Source organism: Hypomesus transpacificus, chromosome 6 (genome assembly GCF_021917145.1).
Source record: "Hypomesus transpacificus isolate Combined female chromosome 6, fHypTra1, whole genome shotgun sequence".
Classification (NCBI taxonomy): Eukaryota; Metazoa; Chordata; class Actinopteri; order Osmeriformes; family Osmeridae; genus Hypomesus; species Hypomesus transpacificus.
The window spans coordinates 14495631-14518963 of NC_061065.1; the positions used below are offsets into that span (position 1 = coordinate 14495631).

The following is a 23333-nucleotide window of genomic DNA, read 5'->3' on the forward strand; positions in this document are numbered from 1 at the left end:
TCAATCATGGATGATCCGATTAGCATTTTATTCCAGCTTCCTGACCTTTCTGTTGGCTTTTCCAGCAAATATCAACAGCCTCATTTCAAGGAAATGACGAGACGAGATTGACGTCATGCCTACAGTTCACACCATAGATAGGAGAATCATGACTAGAGAAATACCTCTTCTTAGGAGCACAGCTAACGGCATCTGACTATGCAGGGGAGGGGGGGGGGGAAGGTGTTCAGCTTTGTTTCTGCTGAGTCCCTGAACATGATATTGGGAACAATCCTCCCAAAATAAAGGCAATGACTCAGCGTGTCTCTCTGATGGTGTGGAGGGAGGGGAGCGGGGAGGACAAGAGAGATGAAGGTGGGGAGAGAGAGGATGGCAGAATCACAACTGCCGCAGCTAAAGGTCATGACCTTCAGAGCATGTAGGCCACACCTGTGTGAACCCACATCGAAGTTACAAATTACACACAAACACATCAGGTGAATAGAAATTGGGGGTGGGCGAAAAAAATGATTCACATATGAATTGCGATTCACAATTTATTTATTTATTGGTATGATTAGAAGGCAGAGTATTCTATTTTATAACTTGCCATTAGAAGAAACAAAACGTATGTTGTCCTTTGGCATTTAAAAGTGTAAGGCATAAGGGCAATTACACTGTCTTGTAGAAAGTAACTTTGCAGGAACCCTCTGTGGCTCAGTGGGTAAGCATGTGTACCATTGAATCTACTGCCTAACATGGTAACCCTGGTGCAAATCTCATCAAACCAATTCATTTAACTGATATCAGTTTAGTAATATGTGTTATTTCCAAGTATATAGAAGGGGGACCCTGTTGTGTTGTGGGTTGAGAATAATAGTGTAAACCACAACGACCTGGGCTCAAATCCAGCACAGAGTATAGTTCCAAACATCCGTGGGCCCAGATCCCTGTACCCACAGCACACTCCCCAACTGTCCAGATCCACCCCTCCCAACTGTCCCTCCGGGAAAGGCTCAACCAAAAGTCTAAAAATGAATTTACCTTGTATCAGTTTTTTATAAATCGAGTTGTATTTATAAATCAAAGAGCAAAAATGTAGCTGTAATAAGAGCCTTCAGCCAGATTTGAACACAAGACCCCTCTCACAACAGCCCACATCCTTAACCACTGAGCTGTCAGGAATCATAACAATCTCCACTTAACGTTTAAATTTGACATTGAATTATCTAGTTGTAAGAACCTGCAGAGTTGGGGTGTCAGCAAGGCTCCCCTGTTAGCTCACTGGGTTAGTGTGCATGCTCTGAAAGCTGGGGCAGTACCGTAACAGTCTGGGTTCAAATCCAGCCTTCACCATTTTCTGTATGTTTTCCTCCCTCCATTCTTTTCCTGTCACACTTCAATTAAATGTCCAATACAGCATGTCAAACTGTGTCATGTCCATGGAAGTACACAGAGCAAAAAGATTCCCAACCCTAATGGAAATAGTTGAGTAAATATATTCATCTTGTTATTCTTCATTCACAACATGATTTAGACATATCCTTTAAATATTTCAGTGTGGATACACCCACAATACATTGCTTACAATAGACAATCTGTTTTATGTTTACATATAATTATGATAAAGGAATATAAAAGGTACCAATTAAATTGTTGGCATATCTATCAATAAGAAAATAGATAAACATTCATTATGACATAGGCACACATTAACAGTGCATTTTGATGTGTATGACTGGTCACTAATAAAGTAGTAGCGGTGTCCATAGTCAAAGTGCATTATGTAAATTTGACATAAAGATTTGCGTAATTGTTTAACTGACCATTTAGTTAGTTAAGGCTTACACACGATCTAAAAACAAGCCGTCCCTTTAATAATCTTCACATTCAAAGCATAAAAAAATAAAATAAAACATGTCACTTTTTTCTCTATTTTCAGAAGTCACCTAACTTACATTGGAAAGGCACCTACGGTCCATCCTATTAAGCTGTAAACTCAATCCCACACCAGTGGAATGTAGGACCACAACCCGTCACCCCCCCCTACTCCCCATCTTCTTTCTTCAGGATCCAGACCTCGTTCGTGCGATTGGTCAGTTTGAAGGGGCTGTCGTAGCCAGCGACGTAGTATGGCGTTTCTTTGTAGGGCACGCCGTCCCTCTGAAGGCTCTCCACAAGTCTCAGAAGCTCCTCACGGCTCTTCTGTTCATTAGAGAAACCTCCGTAGGTCCTAGTCAAAGTTGTCAGGATTAGATACGTAGATCTTACTTCAGGAAGAAAAGGGTAAAGATACTACGAGCTCACGGTTACTTAAGTTTTGCACAAAGATTATTACTCGATTGAAGTTTTTTTTCCTCCACAGTGTTTTAGAAGGCACTATGATCTCATTCAATGTACACCTTACAAAGTGTTTTTCTTGGTCATGTCTGTTGGAGCACAGAGAAGCCTTCCCCCTCAGGTGTCCTGGTGTTCTGCGTACCTGACGTAGGCAGTGAACGGCTTCCTGCTCTCCACGAAGATGTTCTCCAGGTCGGTGGGCCGGGGCGGGTCAGCCTGATGCTCCTCCGGGATGAAGAAAGACACGGTAAAGGAGGTCTCACACGCCGGGCCGGCCCCGGGGTTCACCAAACACGACACGGGGGCCGTCATTTCCACCTTCACGTCTAGAACACAAGAGAAACACACATTTAAGGACTGCTTGAATTGATTATTAGAGAGGGCGGGTGTAGCTTGGTAGTTTGAGCACTTGGAACTGCAGAACTGGCATGTTCAAAGCCCCCTGTGCTGTACGTTGCTGAGGATAAAAGTGTCTGCTAAATGAAATGACGATTTATTCATTACATGCTCACGACCAACAAGTAGGTCATATGTAGTGAATGCATTTTAAATGTGAAACTGATCGACCCTAGACCTAGGGAATAGCAAAGGGGACAGAGACACCAACAAAACATATCTTCCAAAGCGTAATGATAGGATATCAAATTCTCTACAAGAGACATTGATTACTACATTGTCCATTCGGGAAAGTATCCCACTCTAACCAGATGGTGAAAGAGTTAAATCTGTGACACTTTCCATAAAAATGACTTGCAAAACAACTCACATGTTCAAAGTTATACATTGTAAGAGACCCAATCAACTCTCATAGTAAATTAAATGACCAGTGTACTTCCAGGCACTTTTGAACTTGAAATGATTGTCTCACTGGGGTTTTAACTTAAATTTTATGATGACATAAAACTAGCATGATTGCCCTTTCCTTCCTCATACAAAATCATCCACTCATATTAGCTTGTGTTGTGTAAAAGAGTAGGCTACATACTCTTTTCGTTGCTGCCTTGGATGAAGCGAAAGAGACGTTTAAAGCCAGTGCTCATTGCTGCACCTTGCTGCATGCCCTCGACAGTGGTGCTGACCCAGTTGGTGGCATGATAGGTACGGACTTCATAGTCCTGTCCCTAAAACACACATTTATAAACACATAAACATGGGGGTAGGCAAACAATCAAAGCCTTGGGCAACGTTGTAATTGCTTCTTTTATTGGCCTAAAACGAACGCTTACTGTACCTTACTCTCCTCCGCAGTAAACTTTGGGGTTTGTAGACCAGAAGAGAAAAGAACTTGTCCAACCGCCTTTAGCATTTTTCTGTATTCAGAAAGGGGATTAGAAATTCATTAATGTAGATCTGTAGTATGTCATAGCTATCTAGAGCTGTAGCTATCCATACAGCGTTAACATATAAATTCCTTGAAAGGCGCAGCAGCTAGTATACATAACTAGTCTTGCAACTCATTCAATGCAGGAAAACAAATATTCTGGATGTGTTATCCAACTGAACGAGCCAGCTAGCAACAGTGGTGCTAGCTACATTTTCAGTCCTTCCACGAATTTGTTGCAAAATGTCTAGCTCCCACAACTGTGCTTAACTTGCCATACACACACATTTTATAAGTAAATAGTATTTAGTTACCTTTGAATAAGGTTGATGAAGGTTAGTGTAGGTGTCTCTAGCAGTTTACGTATAATGTCTTTTGTAACATGTGTTTGAGCGTAATACGTCAGGTGCTTAGACACTGCTGCTGTTGATTGGTCATCGAGGCTATTGGATAACGAAAAGTCATTCATATTTATAAATTGCGTAATGGTGTATTCGTAAAAAAATAAGAATCCACACAAAACACCAAGACGATGGTTTGTAATAAAGGCATTGTATTGTTAATAAGCACTGACATTAATTAATAGCAACTCAAAATCAACTAAAACATATTTAAAAAGTATTTTTTAATTGCAAATATTGCATTGCCAAACAAAAGTAAAAACATCCCTTGACTTGATGAAACAATACTTGGTCAAGCTGCCTCAACATGAGATTCAGTGAATGTTGAAAACCTGCAGCACTAAAAATATGACCATATAATAATACATGTATGAGATACATTTGTTATACATAATTAACCATTTTAAGTCCTATTTGAATTCACATACATTCAGCCACAAATTATTTAGCAATACTGGCACTTTCATTGCTCTGTTACAAGAGTTCCTATCACCCCCCCTCCCTGCAATATCTGTCCCTCCCTCCATCTCATCCTTATATTCCTCTATCCTTACTTTATACCGTCCATTGCCCTTCATATCCTTCCATATCTTCTCCCCTTCATCTCAATATGGCCTCTCTCCCTATATCTCTCTATCTTGTCTTCATCCCCCCTGGTTCACTTCAGCTTGAGGGCAGTGCTCTTCCTGTGGGTCACTTCAGTTTGAGGGCAGTGCTCTTCCTGTGAGGGATGTCTTTCTGGACCTGGCGTGCTCTGGAGCCAAAGCCCAGGGACTGCAAGGACTCGGTCAGGAAGCGCTGTGTCGGGGACACGCACAGCATCACCAGCAGCTTGGAGTCGCCACCTAGTGGAGCCACAAAACAGATGAGAACAGAGGAGGTTAGCCAAGGCCTGTCGCAACTGACTTTAAATAATTCAAGATGATAAGAGTCTTAATAATTCACCAAACACATTCATGCAACGTGTCGTTTTTTGTGCTTCAAAATAACCTCAACGCACAAAGTATATGAACGGCCAGTTTCCTGTCTGATGTTCAGAAACAACCCATTGGGAATGGTAGGAGTGGCCTGGTCCCAGTCTCAAGGGGCCTGGTGTGTGGATACTTGGTCATTTGTGGTTGTGTGTGTCTGTTTACACCTTTACACAGCTGTGTGAGCCTCACCTATGGCGTCCTGCAGCAGATGGGTGAGCTTGCTGTTTCTGTAGGGGACGTGGGGTCTCCGCTCAGCCAGGGCTCCCAGCACGTCAGACAAGGCCGACAGGCTGCGGTTGATACATGACGTCTCCCACAGGGCAGCGCCAGTTACCCCCGACATTCCTACATGAACACAGACAGACGCAGCATCCCCTGAGTGTGACTGTGAGTGTCATTCACTGACAGTGTGAGTGTGCACGTGTAGCATGAGTGTGTGTGTGTCTGTGTCAGTCTTACCCACACACTCGCTGCCAGCCAGGTCCACTAGCTGCAGTTTTGTCTTAAAGGGCGCCTGAGCAAGGCTAGTTCTGGGGGAGGGGCATGGGGACTGGTAGGGGGAGTGGCATGGAGAGGAGGTGGAGCTAGCGGAACGCTCGTCCGGTGAGCGGGCGCTGGGGTTGGCACGGCGACAGCGTGGACTCCACCACTCCTTCTGTTGGGTTCGCTGCATGTCCTTCTTGGCATTTTGTAACCTGCGGGCTGACAGGAACATCACCAAGGTTACTCACCACAGCGATATGACAGACACACACATGGCCATGACACAGACAGATGTCACCAACAACTGATGTCTACATGAGGGACGTGCTCGTTTGGTTTTCTGAATTCTTGTGTCTGCTAAGGTGTAACTGTAACTGTGAGTGTAAGTGTGTGTATGCCTAAGTTTGTGTGTGTGTGTGCGTGTCCACCTAGGTTTGTCTGTGTGTGTCCACCTAGGTGTGTGTGTGTGTCTCACCCAGGGCCAGAGCGTTGGGGCTCTTGGAGGAGACCGTGAGGGTGACCACGAGGTGTGAGCGTGAAGAGTCTCGGTGCACCAGGGTGGGGCAGCGCGTCCTCAGCTTCAACACGGAGCTCATCAGCTGCATGACGTCTGCCGAGCTACGCACCAACCTGGAACAGGGCGGCAGGCCGTCAGCCAACACACACACACACCTGAGCAGACTCAAACTCACACACTCTCACACACACACACTCCCTTACATGCACTGTTGCCATCCTGTTCCTCTGAGAGTCACCCCACCCACACCCACACACACACACAGCGGTAGTGGACTCACTCGTAGGTGAGGCAGGGAACCTCGCTGGTCCCTGTGCTGGTGGTGAAGATGTCCCTCCTAACCCCCGTGGGGAGCCCCTCCTCGTCCTTCGCCAGCAAGTCAAACACCTCATTGTTGTAGACCTCCACCACCGACACCTCCACCATGTGGCTTTCCGGAGGCTTCTCTGAGATCAGCCTGTCCCACGCACACACAAATACAGATGCACACACACACAGAAACAGATATATACACACACGAGCAAGATGCACACAAACAGATACACGTGCACACAAACAGATACACATACAGATACACCAACACAGGTCAGGTCAGCATGCCATCTCACTGACAGGGCATAAGGTTAACCTAACCTCTCTCTCTCTCTCTCTGTCTGTCTCTCACCTGAAGAGCTCCCAGGCAGCTTTGGGGATGATGCCCTGCCCAGCTTCTGTCTCCAGTCCTGAGGGGCTCTCTGGCTGGGAGCCAATCATGGTGTGTGTCTTCCCACTGCCTGTCTGTCCGTATGCCATTATACACACGTTATACCTGAAAATGTTGACCCCAGAAAAAGGTCTTCAATTGTTCAATGATGTGTTTTCATTCCAGGGCTTTCATTGCAATCGTGTTGTTTTACAGGGTAACATGATGCTGTATTTCCCTCTTGTGCTCTCTAATCCTGTGTAATTACTTTGAGTACTGCAAGCTTCGGTTCTATTGCTAATCAATAAATACGGTAAGTCTTTATTTTTCTCAAGGGCAACTGCATGTGGGTACTTTCATTTACAGTCCAGACTGCTCTCTGTTTGACTCCAATGAGGTTGGCAGTGGTCCACTTACCCGTCCAGAAGGGATGTAAGGAGGGGCTTCACTTCCTCAAACACAGCATCCTGGGAGTCCTCTGGTCCATGCACCCTGTCAATCAAAATGACCATGATGACAGATTCATTCCAGACTGTTCATTTGATTTCATATACTACTGAAATCAACAACACTCATTTACTGTAGTGTTAAATGTTGAGTTATGTTGAGTTATTACAGTTGACAGTTATGAAACATACCTCTCAAACTCAAACATCTTATTGAGGACTGGGTTCCCCATTTTAGTACAGTTCACAATGACTGTGTCCTAGGGTGTAAGGGGGAAAAAAGCATATATCTTATGCACTATTTGTACTTTGTGTGCCTACTAAAAGAATGTATATAAACAGATGAGGCCATTTCAAGCTTGACTCAAGCTTTCAAACTTGCTGAATCAGCAGCAGGTATAAACTCACATCATTAACAGCCTGGACCACCTCCTCTGCTGAAGCACACCTGAACAGGAAAGTTACACCAACTGGTTTGAGACAACCTGGTCACTGATAAATATACAGTACTATAATAATACGCAGTTCAGGTACCAGAAAAGCGGTAACTACTTTACCCTAATGCTAACGTAGACATCTGTCCATTGTCAAAAGGAAGAATCGGGCGCACTCTGCAGTGAACCCTGATGTTTCCCCTGAGCTCCTATGAGAGAGAAGGAGGGAGAGAGAGAGGAGGGAGAGAGAGAAGGAGGGAGAGAGAGAAGGAGGGAGAGAGAGAAGGAGGGAGAGAGAGAAGGAGGGAGAGAGAGAAGAGGGAGCGAGAGAAGGAGGAAGAGAGAGAAGGAGGGAACGAGAGAAGGAGGGAGCGAGAGAAGGAGGGAGGGAGAGAAGGAGGGAGAGAGAGAAGGAGGGAGAGAGAGAGGAGGGAGAGAGAGAAGGAGGGAGAGAGAGAGGAGGGAGCGAGAGAAGGAGGGAGAGAGAGAGGAGGGAGCGAGAGAAGGAGGGAGAGAGAGAAGGAGGGAGAGAGAGAGAGAAGGAGGGAGAGAGAGAAGAGGGAGCGAGAGAAGGAGGGAGCGAGAGAAGGAGGGAGAGAGAGAAGGAAGGAGAGAGAGAGGAGGGAGCGAGAGAAGGAGGGAGAGAGAGAAGGAGGGAGAGAGAGAAGGAGGGAGCGAGAGAAGGAGGGAGAGAGAGAAGGAGGGAGAGAGAGAAGGAGGGAGAGAGAGAAGAGGGAGCGAGAGAAGGAGGGAGCGAGAGAAGGAGGGAGAGAGAGAAGGAGGGAGAGAGAGAGGAGGGAGCGAGAGATGGAGGGAGAGAGAGAAGGAGGGAGAGAGAGAAGGAGCGGTTAACAGACCCATGTGTGTGACTCACTAAGTAACAGATCCTTCCAGAGGCACAAACTCTTCCTCACCACCAGGGTGTTGTGAAGTATTCTTCTCCTCAGCCTCTCTGTCTTGCAGCGCTCCTTCTCTTCCTCTAGGGAGCGCTCCAGAGCCTCTACACGCGCTTGCAAACCTAGAAATACAAAGAATAAACAGATTCTGTTTATTGCATATATTGTATTATTTTGTATACAAATAAAAATATTGTATCTCACACATATATAATGACAATGTTGGGAATGTGTGGCATTCTGTCCTGAAATAAACATCAAGTAAACTGTGAGGGAAATAACTATAATGCAAACTTAATGTGACATTCTGTGAGTCATCTTAGAATCTGGAGACTTTAGCTGGTGGCTTAAAACAATCCCCAGTAGATAGGACGAGTCCGTTACATCACAAAAACAAGAGGATTTGCTCCTCAAATATTCATCCTTTTATTGTCTGTGACTTCCCAATGCTACTGTCGTGCCATGTCAAGCTGTGCCATGCTGTAACCGTGCCAACAGTGGCCAACGCTCTCAGGTAAAGACCTTTTGACCCTGGGCCAGATCTTAATCCCTTCACAAACACATGTATGAACATGCACTCTCACCTACACACACACAGAAATACACCATGGCGTGCAAGGAAGTAAAATATATTCTAGGCTTTCACAGTGAGGATGCATGAATCAAGCAGGCTTAAAGAAAATGCCGACCAACTCCATCAAAACTCAACAAGGGATTATATGAATGTCTGATTTCAGAAGGCTTTAGGACCACGCCCATCTGACATCCATCGACAACTGAAGATGGCCTGCCCACAACTTGCCACTGCTACACGCAGCTAATAGAGGCAAAGGCTAATAGGCCTGTCTGCGACACCAAAGTGGCACACATACACTGGCCCTCAGACTCCTAGAGACAGAAGTATACAGAGTTTGCTCATTATGATGTACAGTATAAGTTATGACTCAAGCCACCAGAGCTGAGCATGCTCTCCCTCCAGAGGACTACACCAGCACGTGATTGGCTGCTGTAAGTTGTTGTTTGGATAGGGGCTCAGACTTCCAGACCCGCTGTGTCGGTGAGGGCCTCATTTACTAACATTGTGACCGCAGCTTAATCTGCGCCTTTGCCCAACCGCAAATAGCGCAGGGTGTATTTCCACATTTTGCGTGGTATTTATCAAACCAGATCCTCGTTGGGTAATCAGTGCCTTACTCCGCCCTTCAGCGCGCCATTAAAAGACGGGAGAAATCACTAGTTTACGCCTGAAATGGGCGCAAACCTGTTAGTAAATGAGGCCCTGAATGTTTCCTCGCTGTCAGCAACCTAGAGCATCTCAGGGTGTAGCATTCACTGAGGACCAAAGAGCTTTGTGTTTCTTGTTGAGCTGTTCCTAGTTCTGTTTATTGAAGCCCTGGTGGAAAGGACATTTTACTATTTTAACATCATTCACTTAAATTCACCTTAATGGATTAACCACTGGAGACCAAAATGTCACATTACATGAAAAGTCTTTCACCTCACCTGACCTGCTGTACGTATAGACTCACCGTGTGATTGGCAGACAGGCGCACACACACAGAATGCTACACACACACTCTCATGGTTAGGCTCAGGTACTCTGTGCTGACCCAGGGGCTGTCCCACAATTCACAGACTACACAGTCCGACCATGTGACACCTGCCTCACTGAGCCTGTGTCACCAAGGCAACCAAGTGACGCAGGGCACAGGACACGACACATGACCTTGGAGAACCCGGCTGACAGGAGACTTATCAGAGGGGGAGTGCCGAGGAGGGGAGGGAGGGAGGGGAGGAGTTAGAGGGGGAGAGGGAGGATAATCTCTCCAGCAACCAGCCTTTAAGCCCATGGCAAAACACTCGACATGAGATTCTTCTGAATGGAGAGACAGGGTTGGAAAGGTGGGGGAGGGATAGAGAGATAAAGAAAGAGAGGGTGACAGAGACCAAGAGAAAAAGAGGAGTGGGGGATAAGGAGATAGGGGATAGAGGAAAAAGAGAAAGGAAGCAAAAGAAAAAGAGAGATCGAGTGAGGTGGAGAGGAGTTTCAGGTGAAAGGCAGCGAGAGATATTAAAGAACCCAGACAAAAACACATCAGAATCAAATCATGAAGTTGGACAAAGGGTGGAAAATTAAGAGAAAGACTAGCTCATAGATTGAGGATCTGACTATCTTCACACACTAACTTCAAATGGTCACTTTCTTAGTCAAACACTTCCTATTACAACCCATCATCCGGAACTTCCTGGCTGAGTGATCTCACGATCGTGGCCGGCCAATCAAGTACTCACTCTGCACGTTGTCACCATGCTGACCCTGTATGGTGGCGTTGTTCTGGCCCACCGTCTCCTGTAGCTGCTTGCTCTGGTCTTCCAGCTCAGTGGCAAAGCCCGCATACACCGCAAACACATCTCTCAGGTCCTGCTTCAAAACCTACAGTAGAACAGAAAGAATGAGTGAGTATGTGTGTGTGTTTGCATCTAAACTGTGCTCCTACTAAGACTACTGAAGGGTCCATTCCTCCCCTTAACCAAGGGCCTATAGATGATGGAAAGGTAGTGGGCCAAAGCCAACAACAATTTCTCAGTTAACCCCCCAACCCCAGAGTTCTGGATGCTTCCGGACATATAGAGGTTTGCACCTGGACTTCAGACAACAGTTTGGCCAAGGCAGAGTGAGTGCTCTTCTGTACACTTCTTTGGTACTGCCGCTGTTTCTGGACTTCTATTTGTTCTTCGTGGCCCCGGCGCAATTTACCAAGGCACTAGAAACAGACAAGCAGTCGGTGATTAATGTGTTACAAACACATATACAATATAAAATGCTTAGTAGGCCTAACTCTACCTGTTGATTCATACAAGCCTGGTTGTGAAAACAAGCCAGACACAAATTATCCCTTATTTAATCTACTTTTAAAGGGGGAAATCAGTGGATTGTGAAGTACAAATTAGTGGGCATCTGGTGTCTGCTCTACAAGCACTTTATCCTTCAGGCAGTAAGCACTTCCATCTGTCGTGTGATTTCCTGGTGGTAAAATGGCCGAAGGGTGCCATGGGTATGGCTAACTCAGACCTATTGTTTTGGTCAGATCAATGACGGTATGTCAGAATCATTTTTACAATGCAGATGAACGTGTCATCCAATTTACCTCAGCAAGTCTCAGGTGAAGAATTGCATTTTCAGTTTCCAACTCTAGAATGCGCTCTTCTTTGCTCTGGAATCGTTGAAAAAGACTGTTAGGCAACACCTTGGTAGTCATCCATTCCATGATTTGTAAAAGGTGTTTGTCAAAATAGCGGAAAGCGTAAATAATGCTTCTGCTAACAATAGGTAAGCAAGGTTTGACATAAAATAAGCTAACTTCCGTTTAACATTATGGAGAAAAAACTGTTAAACGGCATGCGTAAAGGCTACCTACCCGCAGTTTGTGCTCCAGAAGGTGGACTTGATGTGCAAATATTTGGTCCCGGTTAATAAAGAGTGGCATTTTGCATACAGGAGAAATGTTCCTCGATGTACAGGACAGTCTATCTAAGACCGAACTGTCAACCCGCTTTCTCGCAGGTCAGTTAATGCGATTACGCACGGTCAACACTTTTCCAAGCGGCTCTCCGTTAGTGCGTAATTTGCGTCCCGTTGTCCGGTGAGACGTACGATCTGATAGGTGCTATAAACTTTTGACAGGCAAGTTGATTGAGGGACATTCATACTACTAACAGGCATAAAGACAAGGTTCTGTTAAAACTGTTACAGTTTACAATTACAACACAATGTGTTGACAAACATCAAGCAAAATTCAACGTCAATTAATGTTTTAGGCTGCATGTAGTCAATTATTCATTTGGGACCTTACACTCCAACTGCAATTTTAATGGTTTATTGACAGCAATTTTCTTTCTTATTGGCTCCCAGACATCTTGAATGTCTTAGTGATGGACTTGTGGATTGCACGGAGCATCCTTATGTGGACAGGACTTCTATGGGGTTCCAGGTTGGCCACATGCTCCTTAGACAGTTCCTGATTGTCTGGTGAACCTGTGACAAGAGGACATTTTAGAGTTGGAGATCAGTGAACTTGGACAAAGTTAGCTCATTTTAAACAATCCCTTTTTAATTTATCAAGGACGACAACTAGTTGTTGTCGCTCACCAGGTTAAACCTAAGAGCTGGTGGGCACCTATTCCTCAGCAGAGGACCAGTCGGGTTTTTTTCGTTATCTTCATAAACTGTAAGATAAAAACACAAACCATGCTAGAATTTATGAAAATCAAGACAACCTGTCTTCTGTCACCTCCAAACTATGCAGTATGCAGCTACAGCACAGGTTATTGTTTGCTGGACCCCTCGTGAATTGATGTCGAATGATTGTAAAACATATTCCTGTCAAATAGTTAATACTTGTCCAAAGTAGGCTGTTTTAATTATGAAATGGATTGTTGCTGATGAACCTAATGAATGTGAATGCATCTTCACCTCCGCAAAGATAGGGGGCGGTATTTATCAAACTGCTCCTAGTTGATCACGGAGAAGCGTTGCATGATGACGTGACCAGTGGCTTCAGATAGGTTTTCCCAGAGCTTTCCCAGGGTTTTCAACCATATGTTTTATTAAGAAAAATGACGAAATCAAAGCAGAGAAAACAAGAAAAAATCAGCGTTGCTAGCGAAGTAAGATACTTCTCAGTTGTATGTTCGTTGTGTCTTTTACGGGGCCTATAGCCTACGTGCATCTAAAGTCAAACAGCATTGCTAGCTCGCTAGCTCCGCTGACATAGAGCATCACACTCCATTCATTTATTGAATTAATCCCAGTAGCCTATTAGGTTATTCTGTCAACGTTAAAGTGTGCCTACTGTTAAGTATACTTCACTTGATTCTATAAAAGAGACTTGTATTGGTTTGTCACTGAGTAGCTACATTCTTTTCTGTTCAGATCGATCGTGTGGAGGAAAGAAAGTCTCGTTGTCAGGACAATCTCGAGAGGGCCGAGTACAGGAAGAGGCGAGAGGAGTTGTCCGAACAAGACAGGTGAGGAAAACAAGGAAGATGATGGTAATAAACATGAATCCAGCCATTGGGGTACTTAATCTACAGTCACTGTCATCCACAGGCAAGCCTTGGAGGATGAAATGACTATAATGAATGACAGGATGATCAAACTCGGTAAGAGATAGATGAGTTACATTCCTCTTACGCCATTGTTTTGGTTACTTGAATGCTCATAAACAGTCAGTGAATTGAATAATTAGAATACACATGTTCTCTCTCACCATTTACAAGAAACTGTCTTTATGGTAGTAATTTTGGCGAGACAGAAGTTTAAAGTTAGGATATTGTCAAGGGGGCCAGCGTTCTGCCATATTGAGTTCCAACTGTATACTCCATAGCGCCACCACCGACTGTTTAACCTCTCATACGCAGATAAGGAGCTGGAAGTGCTGAGAGGAGAGAACAGGAGGAACATGATGCTGTCCGTGGCTCTGTTGGCCATCAGTGCTCTCTTCTACTACGGCTTTGTCTATTACTGATGGAAGACTCAGGACTACATCCCCCATCAAGACCAAGGACTGCCATGGCAGCTACGGACTACAAGTCCTTCGTCATGCCTTGACCATGCATTGCCTCACTCCCAAACCATACCAAAAACAAGCTGCTGCCGTCAAGCACGACAGAATGTACATATCTGATCTGGGGGGTCTCGATATGTCGAGTGACAACTAAATAGAATAGTTGATAGCTGAGATGTCATATCGGCTTTTGACAGATGTGAGCTTTGCCAACGGTGGACCACTTATGGAAGCACAATAATGGATGTGGAGGTTGGACCTGAATGCTTTTGTGCCCTCTCCTTTCAGTTGCAGCAGCTACATTATGATCTATTATATCAAAGGATTTATCATTGTGTTGGTGTTGTTGTTGTATATGATGGCTTCATATGAATGTCTTGCTTCTCAAGGATCGCCAAACTTTCATCATACATATACTGTATACACACATACGTCATATGCTTGATTGTCTTTCAAGTCCCGCACGCTGTGTATCGTGCTGGAAAATGACATCACAATGTTACACACCCACACCAACAACCGATTGTCTACATAATTGACCTACAGTAAGCCTAAAGGCCTTCATTTTATGATTTTACTTGTCTTTAAACAGTTCACTTGTCGTTTGTTTTAAGCATGCAAGGACTAGACTTCTACCTGCAGCTGTCTAGATCACATGACCTGTACCTGCCGCATTCAAGGTATTTTTTAATTTCATCAATTTATCCCTTGGATTCAATTCATCACAATGTACAATGTGTTTTCACTCAATTAAACCACCACAAGTGCATGCATGATTTTGTAATGTAATTTGTTATCTTATAAATGGAAAGCAATAAAGAATGTATTCAAAAGATCTCCAGACCCAGACAGATTCTTTAATCCGGTAAAGGTATTAAGTACCCCAGTGGTCTCAATCTTAACGACAGAAAAATATTTCCTGGGAAGAGCACGCTTTTATTTTGTATTCATAATTGGGGAAGAAACATGACAAAGAAAAACAAATGACACGTCATCCTTGACATTTCACAACAATAACAAGAGGAAGGGGGGGAGGCAACCGGATGCAACGAAGACACACGAGGTTCAGAAAGAACCTCCCAGGAATCCCCATAGTGAATCACCCTCCAGGACCAGGCCCCACCCAGAGGAGGGCTGGCTGGACTCTATATGGATTCAATGCATTTGATTCGAGATTCTCCATGCTATGTGGATGGAGCTTTTGGTAGGCAAGCCAAGACTACTGTGGACAGAGCGCGCAGGTCAGATGAACCAACCTGGTCGGGTGTGGGAAAGGGGCGGAGGGGTCGGGGAAGTGAGGAACGAAGTCCATAAAACAAACGTGACCAGATAAAACACATGTAAATGCGTGTGTGAGTGAGTGTACGCTGTCCACACACGCAGTACATAGGAAACACATGATGTGAACTCCAAGTCGAGGAGGACACATAGACAGGGACAAATATAAAAAGCTGAGCAGGTGCATGCAGAGCAACAGGATGTGTCGAATGGCTGCTTAACTGTGTCAATTAGTCGGAACATTTCTAATGAGCAGAACTCTGTGCACTCGGACGGGCTGCAGCGAGCCTGGGGTCGTGGATAAAGGCCAGTGGTCTCGTCCAGGTCCAATGGTTACAAGGGAAACCAGTGTCAGAACCACTGAGAATGGATGACCTTCTGTCCTTAATTTTGGATCCATACATTCAATGACAATTCATTTCTAACCATCACCATGCACATTGTCTATCGGCAATTGGCCTTGGCAGGAATCACTGCGCGAGCTGTGGTGTTTTTCAATGTGATGGCGCCCCCCCGTGGCTCAGGGCTGGTAGTGTTGGTGGATGAAGGAGAGCACGTCGTCTTTGGACAGCTTTTCGGGGTCCACCCTGGACTGGGAGTCATGAACTCTGACCCCTTCTTCCCACGCCCAGAACAAGCGCTCCGAGTGGCAGACGCTGAAGAGACAAAAAAGAACAAGAAAACAAACACACACAAACAAATGCGTTGTGATTCTGTTGAAATAGGCTTAAAACACTTAACCCAAGGATTTCCTCGACGGGGCAATTCAACCGATCCATCGTGTGGTCCGAAACAGGGGTTTCTATTCCAAAACGGTCGCTACTCACTGGAAGGGGGCCACAGAGTTGGCAGGTAGGTCATACGTCGATTCTTTGGTGGTCTTGTTGAAGAAGAACTTCCGCTTGGAGTTCTTGCTGTAAGCCATCGTCCAGGGATCTGACACAAGAGGGTTAGATCAGACTCCACACGCCTATTACACACACACACACACACACGCGCACACGCACACACTCTCACCATTGACAGTCTTTATGATGTACAGTCCACTGGGGAGGAAGTGGCGGTCGTCTCGGCCAGTGTAGGACAGCCGGGGGACTCCCCCGGAGCTCTTAGTGACCTTCATCTCCAGCCTAGAGAGGAACACACACACACACACACTGGTGACGGACATCATTTCGGGGGGGTTCTTATGACAACTGGGGAACGTCTGTGTGTGTTCTTGCGTCGGCGGCTCTCGCGGAGCTCCTCCCATACCTGACAAATATTTTATCCATCTCCTCCAGCCTGTACACCTCCTTCACTCTGAAGGAACAGGAGTCGAAACATGTTTTACTGACATGTTAAAACCCCTCAGGATGGCGTTACAGATAAACGTCCCAGAGTTTCTACCTGATGGGGTTCATGTCCGGCCTGCTGGGCTTCGACACGGCCTTCACGAACTTCTCAGCCATCTGGATTCTGGAGACGAAAGGGCCAAAGCTTTATTGACAAAACACGTTCAACCTAACTGCAGGGGGAGCAGGGAGATAGAACCACGATCCCTTTCTGGTGGCGGCAGCTCACCGTTGGTTAAAGTGCTGGTCTCTTATGTCGGTGCCGTTGAGCACCAGAGCGTCCAGAACATGCACCGCGTTGATCCGGCGCTGGGCTTTGCCCTGTGGAACACACAGACGGAACCAGCCGGCTTAGCAACAGAACCGGCTGGGATTCTACTCTGCTAGATGCGCCCGTCAGTCTTCGACGTCGATCTAGTCCTCCGGTTCTACCTTCCCCTTCGCCTCCTCTCCGTTCAGTCGGGCGCCCCCCCTCCTCCATATCTCCTACCTCTCCCTTCAGCTCCTGGACGATCTCCACGCTCAGAAGGGTCTCTCTGGGCAGCTCCAGCTTGAAGCACTCCAGCTTCTTCCAGCGCAGGGGCATCTTCCCGTCCCACGTGTAGATCTGGGACTTCTGTGTGCAGACACGAGACAGACCCAGAGTTATAGGACTGAGGGCCAGTCCGGCAGACTCGACTGGAGTCTAGACTGGAGTTAAGGCCATTAAGATGAGTGTTGTTGTTAGTTTTTTTTTTTTGGGGGGGGGGGGGTCGTGCTGTCTCACCCCGAGAGCAAGCAGGAAGAGCTGCTCGCCTCCGCCCACAATGCAGCGGTAGTCCAGGACGTGGTGCACCTTGTCCAGCGTGGTGGAGCTCAGAGGAGTGGGCTTGGAGTTGAACGACTCTGCGTCCGAACCCTGACAGAGGGAAGCAGGAGAGGGAGAGATAGCCATGGAGGGAGAAGGGAGATAGTGAGAGACAGCGAGATTGAGAGATAGCGAGAGTGAGAGGTAATAAGAGAGAGAGAGGAGGAGAGAGAGCAAGCATGACAGGGAGAGAGACAAAATAATCTGTGTTCTGGTCTCACCTTTATGAGCTCGTAGAACTTGGACTTGGGGTCTGAGGAAGAGGGAGTCACTCTGGCCTTATCAGGAACCTGGATACATATTTCAAAATAAGAGTCAGGCTTGAGTGTAAAAAAAAAACGAGGTACTGGTTGTCATCTCCTGTCCTGTATCCCACTCACCCCCCAAAGTTTCAGACACTCTTTTCGGATCTCTGCTTGCCTGGACTCAGAGAGGGCCCTGGAAACACACCACATAACGCTCAAATCTCTCTCACACAAACACACATCATGCATAGCAGGAACACAGGTGGAAGTCAGGGTACTCACGGGTCTAACACATAGGCATGGATTTTTGCTAGGGCCTTGATCTGGACTGCACAGTGGCTGCAAGGAGAAAGGTGCATGTGGTTATTCGTTTGCCTCCAAAAATGTGTGCGTGCGCGTGTATGTATGTATGCTTGTGTCCATACTTCTCATTGGACTTGACCATGTGCTGGTAGAAGTGTGTGTCTCCTTTCATAATGTCGAGGGGAACCACCTCCACAACGTCAGACTCGCTGTTCCTCAGGTGGTTGAGTTTGAGGTTGACCGTGAACATGAACTCTCGCACTGCGTCCGTGCCGGGCTTCATCCCGCGACACACGATGTACCTGAGCATCACACACACGCACACACACACACAATGTGTGAACACACGCAAACACACCTCTTGGTCTGTCCCACACAAGCATCCACACCTGGACGCCCCCCCCCCACACCTGGTAGACAAACACGCACGCGCGCACGCACCTCTCGGAGTTGGCGGGCCGGCTGGTGATGGGTTTGAAGAGCGAGATCTTGTCGAAGCAGAGGTACAGCAGGTAGATGAGCCCCACGGAGAAGGGGGTGAACAGGTCAAAGGTCTTACACACAAAGTGGCCCCCTGAGAGACGGAGACACACACACACACATGGCCAGCTGAGAGGAGGTCACGCTGGGCCACGCACACTGGAAATACACACACGCACACACACTCTAGCTCACACACTCACGCATACCTGGCCTGAGTGTTGACATGGCGGTGAGGAACTGGCAGAGCAGCAGCTGTTTACTTAGAATCTCCTGGATGTTCTCCTGGCCTTCCACAGAGAAGCCCTGCCAATCGGAGCACGGAGAAGATGAGCACCACGACGCAATCCACCAATCCGAGCAAAGGGAAGGGATGAGTGTTACAACACAGCCAATCAATAATTGCTAAGAGATCGGCGCGACCTGACCCAACCTGCCACCAGAGCAAAGAGCAGCACAGGTCAGTAATCCTGCAGTCAATACTGACACAGTGGGATGAAAGTGTACTGACCCCGTCTGCCATGAGGAAGTGAAGGCCTCTCCTCTCTGTACTCTCCATCACAAAGTTCCGGAAGGCGCTCACGTTCTCGGGTCGAGTGATGTCGCCATCTCCATCTACCCCTCCCTCACCTGGGTCAACGAAAGAGGCCGTTCACAAAGCCGGCCAGATTCAGTTCCAAGTCCCCCTTCCTCCTGTGTTAATACCTTTGGCAAGCACACCACGGTGGACGCACACAGCACAGAACACAACACAGCACAGAACACAGCACAGAACACAGCACAGAACACAGCACAGAACAGAACAAAGCACAGAACAAAGCACAGAACACAACACAGCACAGCACAGAACACAGCACAGAACAAAGCACAGCACAGAACACAGCACAGAACAAAGCACAGAACAGAACACAGCACCACACGACACAGCTGTACCCCTCCTCATCCGACAGGGTATTGGAGCGTGTACCGTAGTAAGGCTCAAACAGCTCGCTGGGCGCAGCGTAGAAGTCCTCCAGCTTGAAGTCGCAGGGTCCTTTGAGGGTCATGCCGAAGCCCTTGGCGTGCCAGCGCCGCTTCCAGAGGATGTACTCGGAGAAGCCGCCCGGCCCGGCGCACACGTCCGCAAAGTACAGCAGCTCGCCCTCGCGCTCTCGCGTCTGGGGCTTCTGTACAGAGGAAACCCTCATGTCGTTTCCGGAAGATTCCTTTGTGTCGGGCTGGCTATCAATGGGGAGGGGGTTGAAGTGTCTGTTTGACAAGGTCGGGAGATCTGACTCACCCCTTGGGAGTCCTTTGGGTTGGTGAACATGTAGTCAAAGACATGGTCGATGTTTGCCATCTTCATAGCCGCTCTGGACGTGACGAGCACGCAGAAAGAGGGGCGTGCACACACACACACGCGCACACACACACATACACACACACAGTGAGTTTGAGGCTCCTTGTGAGAACATAGGTTGAATCGTAAAGGAGTGAGCTTTTGGCTAGCATGTTACATAGCATCCTTTCATCCTGTCCACCTGTTGAGGAAGAAGGCGCCTCTGATGGTCTCGTAAGGGTTGGAGCGCGTCCGGGCTCGCCTCATCTCCTCCCCCTCCAGGTCGTCAAACACCGTCTGCGGAGCGCACAGGTGAGACACGCCCTGTCTTCACTGAACAGCGAGGGCTAGCTGTTGCTCTCCTGCCCCGGAGGGCTACTGTGCTCTGAGGGGTGACTTACCTTGCACCTCAGAAGTGTGTGGAGCAGATCCTCGGTGCAGAACTCTGTCTCATCCTCAATCTTCAGCTTCCGCTGGAATTGAGCCGTTTTAGATGTTGCTCATTGTAGTAGAAAGATTGTATGTATCTACGTGTGTGTATGTATGTATGTGTGTGTGTGTGTGTGTGTGTGTGTGTGTGTGTACATACCGGTCCCAACGCTATCCAGTCCCTTAGCTCATCTGCATCTGGGACCTCTGTGGTGCTTTCCGGAAACCATTCTACAATCTCTAGCGCACTGGGCTGGAGGAGCGGAGAGAGGGAGAGACGGAGGGGACAGGAGAGGGAAAGAAGAGCAGGAAGAGGGAGTCGGAGGGTCAAAGAGAGAAGCGTCGCAAAAAAGAAGAAAAAGACTGCGTTCACGGTGCCCCACTGTCCATATTCAGGACGGCAGGATTGTGATGATGTCGCCGTAGTGGTCGGCCCTCCTCCCCCCTAACCTCTGGTTCGTCTTGCCAGTCCACGTTCAGCTCCCCCTGGAAGCCCTGCAGTGTGAGGCCCAGACCCCTTCTCCCTCGCTGGGTGGACGCCTCCACGATCTCCTTACGCCCCTGGCCAAACTTACCCAGGCCCTCGCCCTCACGGAAACCCATTTTGGCCTGGGCAACGAGGAAAGGAAGGGGGGGACGGGGACACAAAGGGTAGAAATAGCAGTTAGCATACACCCTAACAAACTCGCGGGATGCATACGATATGCTTTAGTCATTCACGGGAACGATACGCTTTGCAGGATGCAATAGCCAATCCCCGAGAGGCTTTGCCACACTCTCTTTCTATCGTCAAAGTACATTCTCCGTTCCCCTAGCTAGGCTGGAGCTACACAATGATCAGGCATGTGGTGATGCCGTACCATGAGCCTCTGCGACACCCTGTTGTACATGGAGAACTTGTCGGCGTCATCCTGTTTGGAGTCGTCCGCCGCTGATGCATTCTGGGAGATGGATGGCATGGAGAACCCCGGGCGGTGGTCCTCCGGGTCGCTGTGGGAGTCGCTCTGGCTGGAGTCTGGAAGGACCACGTGCACACACACACGCATGCACACACACACCAGCACCGGAAGCCCCACACACACACCACAGACACAAGGCCAAACCCAGACGTAAACACAGCCAGCAGATATAAACGCCCAAACAAACACAGAAACACACAAGTACACTGCACAATCAGACTACAGTCGGACCAACAATGTCACACATGACCTAACCATGTGTAGGACTGGAGGGTTTGCATTGGTCTATATTCCCATGCATGTGCAGCAGCTCACAGCTTGCGTTGCATGTCAATACATGGCTGTGGGAGCATTTGTAAACAAACTGGCTATCAGAGGCATGAATACTATTGGACTACGGTTATGATATTCACTGCTGCTGTATACCACTAATGTTTGTAAACATCCTTATAGGATTGAAGGTTACGTGGCGCCAACCACTACAATGCAAACATCCGTGCTGGGAGTTTAAAGACATGAGATAAGTGCTTGGACAGTGTATTCTGCCAAGTCTACTGCTACTGGGAGGTCGCCAAGGACTCGGGTCTTGCACAGGTGAGATTTAGGACATGCTGCTCCGCTAAAGGTATAAACAGCAGCGGCCTGAGCATTACACAGACCCTATCCAGAATAAGGGCCTAAGATCTAACACAACTGATTATCCAAGGCTGTAAAACATGACATGTGTTGGGTGGATTTGTCTAAGTGTTTTATAGAGGTTGATGCAACTGTCATTTACCCTGACTGGCTGTGAGATGCGGCGACTCGTCGTCCGAGCTGGCGTCATCACGGCGTCTCTTGCTCCCCACGAGGGGGTCAGAGGCTGTGCCCCCCCTCCTCTTCATCCTGACTGGAGGGAGGGAGGGAAGAGTGGACAGGGTCAATCCCAGGGGGAGGGAGAAGTAGACAGGGTCAATCCCAAGGGGAGGTGCTGTCATCGGGCAATATAATATGGCAAAGCAATCCTCCTTAAACTAGCGGGAAATTATTTGGGGTTTTGGAATGTCAGGTCTAGTATAGACAAATACAGGTATATGCATGATGATACATGAGAAATGACGCACATACATCTTTATTTTGAATAAATTAAGTGTTGAAAAATGCATATTCATCAACAGAAAATGTACTACATAATCAAGAAGTACTTAAATAAAGCAAATTCTTGGGTAAAGTTAGTTTGATAGGTATAGAAATCTTAGTTTGACTAGAGCTATTTACCTCGTATTACAGATGTGTATGGCTACCTAACGCAGATGTGTAAACTGGACCATTCCAGTGTTCCTTGTTGGACTGAGCAGTGGTTGGCAAGCTAACAAGTGTGTGAGCAGTTCAAACGACCACTAGCTAGCAAGTTTGTATGTCCAGAAAGATAGCTCGCTAGCCAGTTGAATAAACAGCAACACGGTGTGCCGTAGCTTGTCAGAAATGAAACTTAACTAAAAGATTCCAAGCACTTCCCCTACGTTTCGATTTCAGGCTACAACAACATCAAACGACGGTTAGCTAGCTAGCAGGCTGTTTCTACGAGCTGTGTGCAAATTCTAGTTTTTCTCTTGAACACCTGCACCCGCCATTGCGAAAAAGCTGTTTATTCGAGTGTATAAATCCAAGATGTAGCACTTCATAAAGTTTGTTTCCATGCAATATCGCTATTAATATGGTAATAATCGAGGTCAACGTTAGCCCGCGTTCAGGTTTCGGAATTGTCGCTGGGGTCCTTCAAGTACGTAAGACACGCGTAAATGACGTCGTCGGTGGGATAGGACATCAGCACCTGCCTGCACCCGATTGATGGGTGCAGGAGTTGACGTTGTTTATCTGTAGATGTAGGCTTAATTTATCATTTAATTCACCTATGCTGTTAAATAGCATTATTTCCATGTTAAAAAATAGTTCCTTGCTTACTGAAAAAAAAAATCCTCCAAAACAAAATATCACATAGGTGTGACTGTTAATAGTAACTTAAGCTAGAAACTTGAAATATTGCAGTTTTTATCTAAGGAAACTCCAGGGTTATCCTCCTTGTTCAGAGAGAAAATAGCTCAAGTAGTTTTAGTTTGT

The 23333-nt window shown here is 47.0% G+C and overlaps 4 protein-coding genes across 4 annotated transcripts; 1 reads left to right on the plus strand and 3 right to left on the minus strand.

Annotated features, from left to right (window-relative positions):
* Positions 1 to 1462: 1462 nt before the first annotated feature.
* On the minus strand, positions 1463 to 4035 carry hebp2 (heme binding protein 2). Its single transcript, XM_047022304.1, has 5 exons — positions 3955 to 4035; positions 3551 to 3629; positions 3305 to 3440; positions 2462 to 2645; positions 1463 to 2212 (listed from the first exon to the last, which is right to left on the minus strand). The coding sequence occupies exons 2-5, from the start codon at positions 3623 to 3625 to the stop codon at positions 2026 to 2028; spliced, it is 582 nt and encodes a 193-aa protein (XP_046878260.1). The 5' UTR covers positions 3626 to 3629; positions 3955 to 4035; the 3' UTR covers positions 1463 to 2025.
* A 632-nt stretch (positions 4036 to 4667) lies between these two features.
* Positions 4668 to 11961, minus strand: kif25 (kinesin family member 25). Its single transcript, XM_047022303.1, has 15 exons — positions 11893 to 11961; positions 11623 to 11688; positions 11116 to 11238; positions 10766 to 10907; positions 8492 to 8595; positions 7701 to 7786; positions 7552 to 7591; positions 7336 to 7403; positions 7115 to 7189; positions 6680 to 6823; positions 6296 to 6472; positions 5974 to 6128; positions 5475 to 5717; positions 5205 to 5360; positions 4668 to 4886 (listed from the first exon to the last, which is right to left on the minus strand). The coding sequence occupies exons 1-15, from the start codon at positions 11959 to 11961 to the stop codon at positions 4735 to 4737; spliced, it is 1800 nt and encodes a 599-aa protein (XP_046878259.1). The 3' UTR covers positions 4668 to 4734.
* Positions 11962 to 12992: 1031 nt separating this feature from the next.
* On the plus strand, positions 12993 to 14875 carry ccdc167 (coiled-coil domain containing 167). The gene is made up of 4 exons (XM_047021777.1): positions 12993 to 13141; positions 13407 to 13501; positions 13584 to 13636; positions 13895 to 14875. Exons 1-4 carry the CDS (start codon positions 13091 to 13093, stop codon positions 13999 to 14001), a joined length of 306 nt encoding a protein of 101 aa, XP_046877733.1. The 5' UTR covers positions 12993 to 13090; the 3' UTR covers positions 14002 to 14875.
* Positions 14876 to 14955: 80 nt separating this feature from the next.
* On the minus strand, positions 14956 to 22996 carry cmtr1 (cap methyltransferase 1). The gene is made up of 24 exons (XM_047021776.1): positions 22491 to 22996; positions 22012 to 22122; positions 21135 to 21289; positions 20725 to 20883; positions 20435 to 20527; positions 20247 to 20318; positions 20048 to 20142; positions 19807 to 19879; positions 19495 to 19693; positions 19039 to 19157; positions 18737 to 18833; positions 18489 to 18621; positions 18170 to 18349; positions 18027 to 18083; positions 17880 to 17937; positions 17721 to 17789; positions 17419 to 17550; positions 17143 to 17268; positions 16882 to 16973; positions 16708 to 16776; positions 16573 to 16620; positions 16336 to 16448; positions 16146 to 16254; positions 14956 to 15974 (listed from the first exon to the last, which is right to left on the minus strand). The coding sequence occupies exons 2-24, from the start codon at positions 22115 to 22117 to the stop codon at positions 15839 to 15841; spliced, it is 2490 nt and encodes an 829-aa protein (XP_046877732.1). The 5' UTR covers positions 22118 to 22122; positions 22491 to 22996; the 3' UTR covers positions 14956 to 15838.
* Positions 22997 to 23333: the final 337 nt, after the last annotated feature.

Excerpts from the sequence above, each read along its gene's own strand:
- hebp2 (XM_047022304.1), bottom strand. The coding sequence starts at position 3,625 with ATGCTAAAGGCGGTTGGACAAGTTCTTTTCTCTTCTGGTCTACAAACC. Across the intron at positions 3,441-3,550 it reads TTACTGCGGAGGAGAGTAAG|GGACAGGACTATGAAGTCCG; the intron begins GTACAGTAAGCG and ends TGTGTGTTTTAG. Across the intron at positions 2,646-3,304 it reads CCAAGGCAGCAACGAAAAGA|ACGTGAAGGTGGAAATGACG; the intron begins GTATGTAGCCTA and ends CTTGTGTTCTAG.
- kif25 (XM_047022303.1), bottom strand. The coding sequence starts at position 11,961 with ATGCCACTCTTTATTAACCGGGACCAAATATTTGCACATCAAGTCCAC. Across the intron at positions 11,239-11,622 it reads TTCACCTGAGACTTGCTGAG|TGCCTTGGTAAATTGCGCCG; the intron begins GTAAATTGGATG and ends GTCTGTTTCTAG. Across the intron at positions 7,787-8,491 it reads TACTTCACAACACCCTGGTG|GAGCTCAGGGGAAACATCAG; the intron begins GTGAGGAAGAGT and ends TCTCTCTCATAG.
- ccdc167 (XM_047021777.1), top strand. The coding sequence starts at position 13,091 with ATGACGAAATCAAAGCAGAGAAAACAAGAAAAAATCAGCGTTGCTAGC. Across the intron at positions 13,142-13,406 it reads AAATCAGCGTTGCTAGCGAA|ATCGATCGTGTGGAGGAAAG; the intron begins GTAAGATACTTC and ends TTTTCTGTTCAG. Across the intron at positions 13,502-13,583 it reads GAGTTGTCCGAACAAGACAG|GCAAGCCTTGGAGGATGAAA; the intron begins GTGAGGAAAACA and ends TGTCATCCACAG.
- cmtr1 (XM_047021776.1), bottom strand. The coding sequence starts at position 22,117 with ATGAAGAGGAGGGGGGGCACAGCCTCTGACCCCCTCGTGGGGAGCAAG. Across the intron at positions 20,319-20,434 it reads ACTGGATAGCGTTGGGACCG|CGGAAGCTGAAGATTGAGGA; the intron begins GTATGTACACAC and ends GCTCAATTCCAG. Across the intron at positions 18,622-18,736 it reads CATGTCAACACTCAGGCCAG|GGGGCCACTTTGTGTGTAAG; the intron begins GTATGCGTGAGT and ends TCCGTCTCTCAG.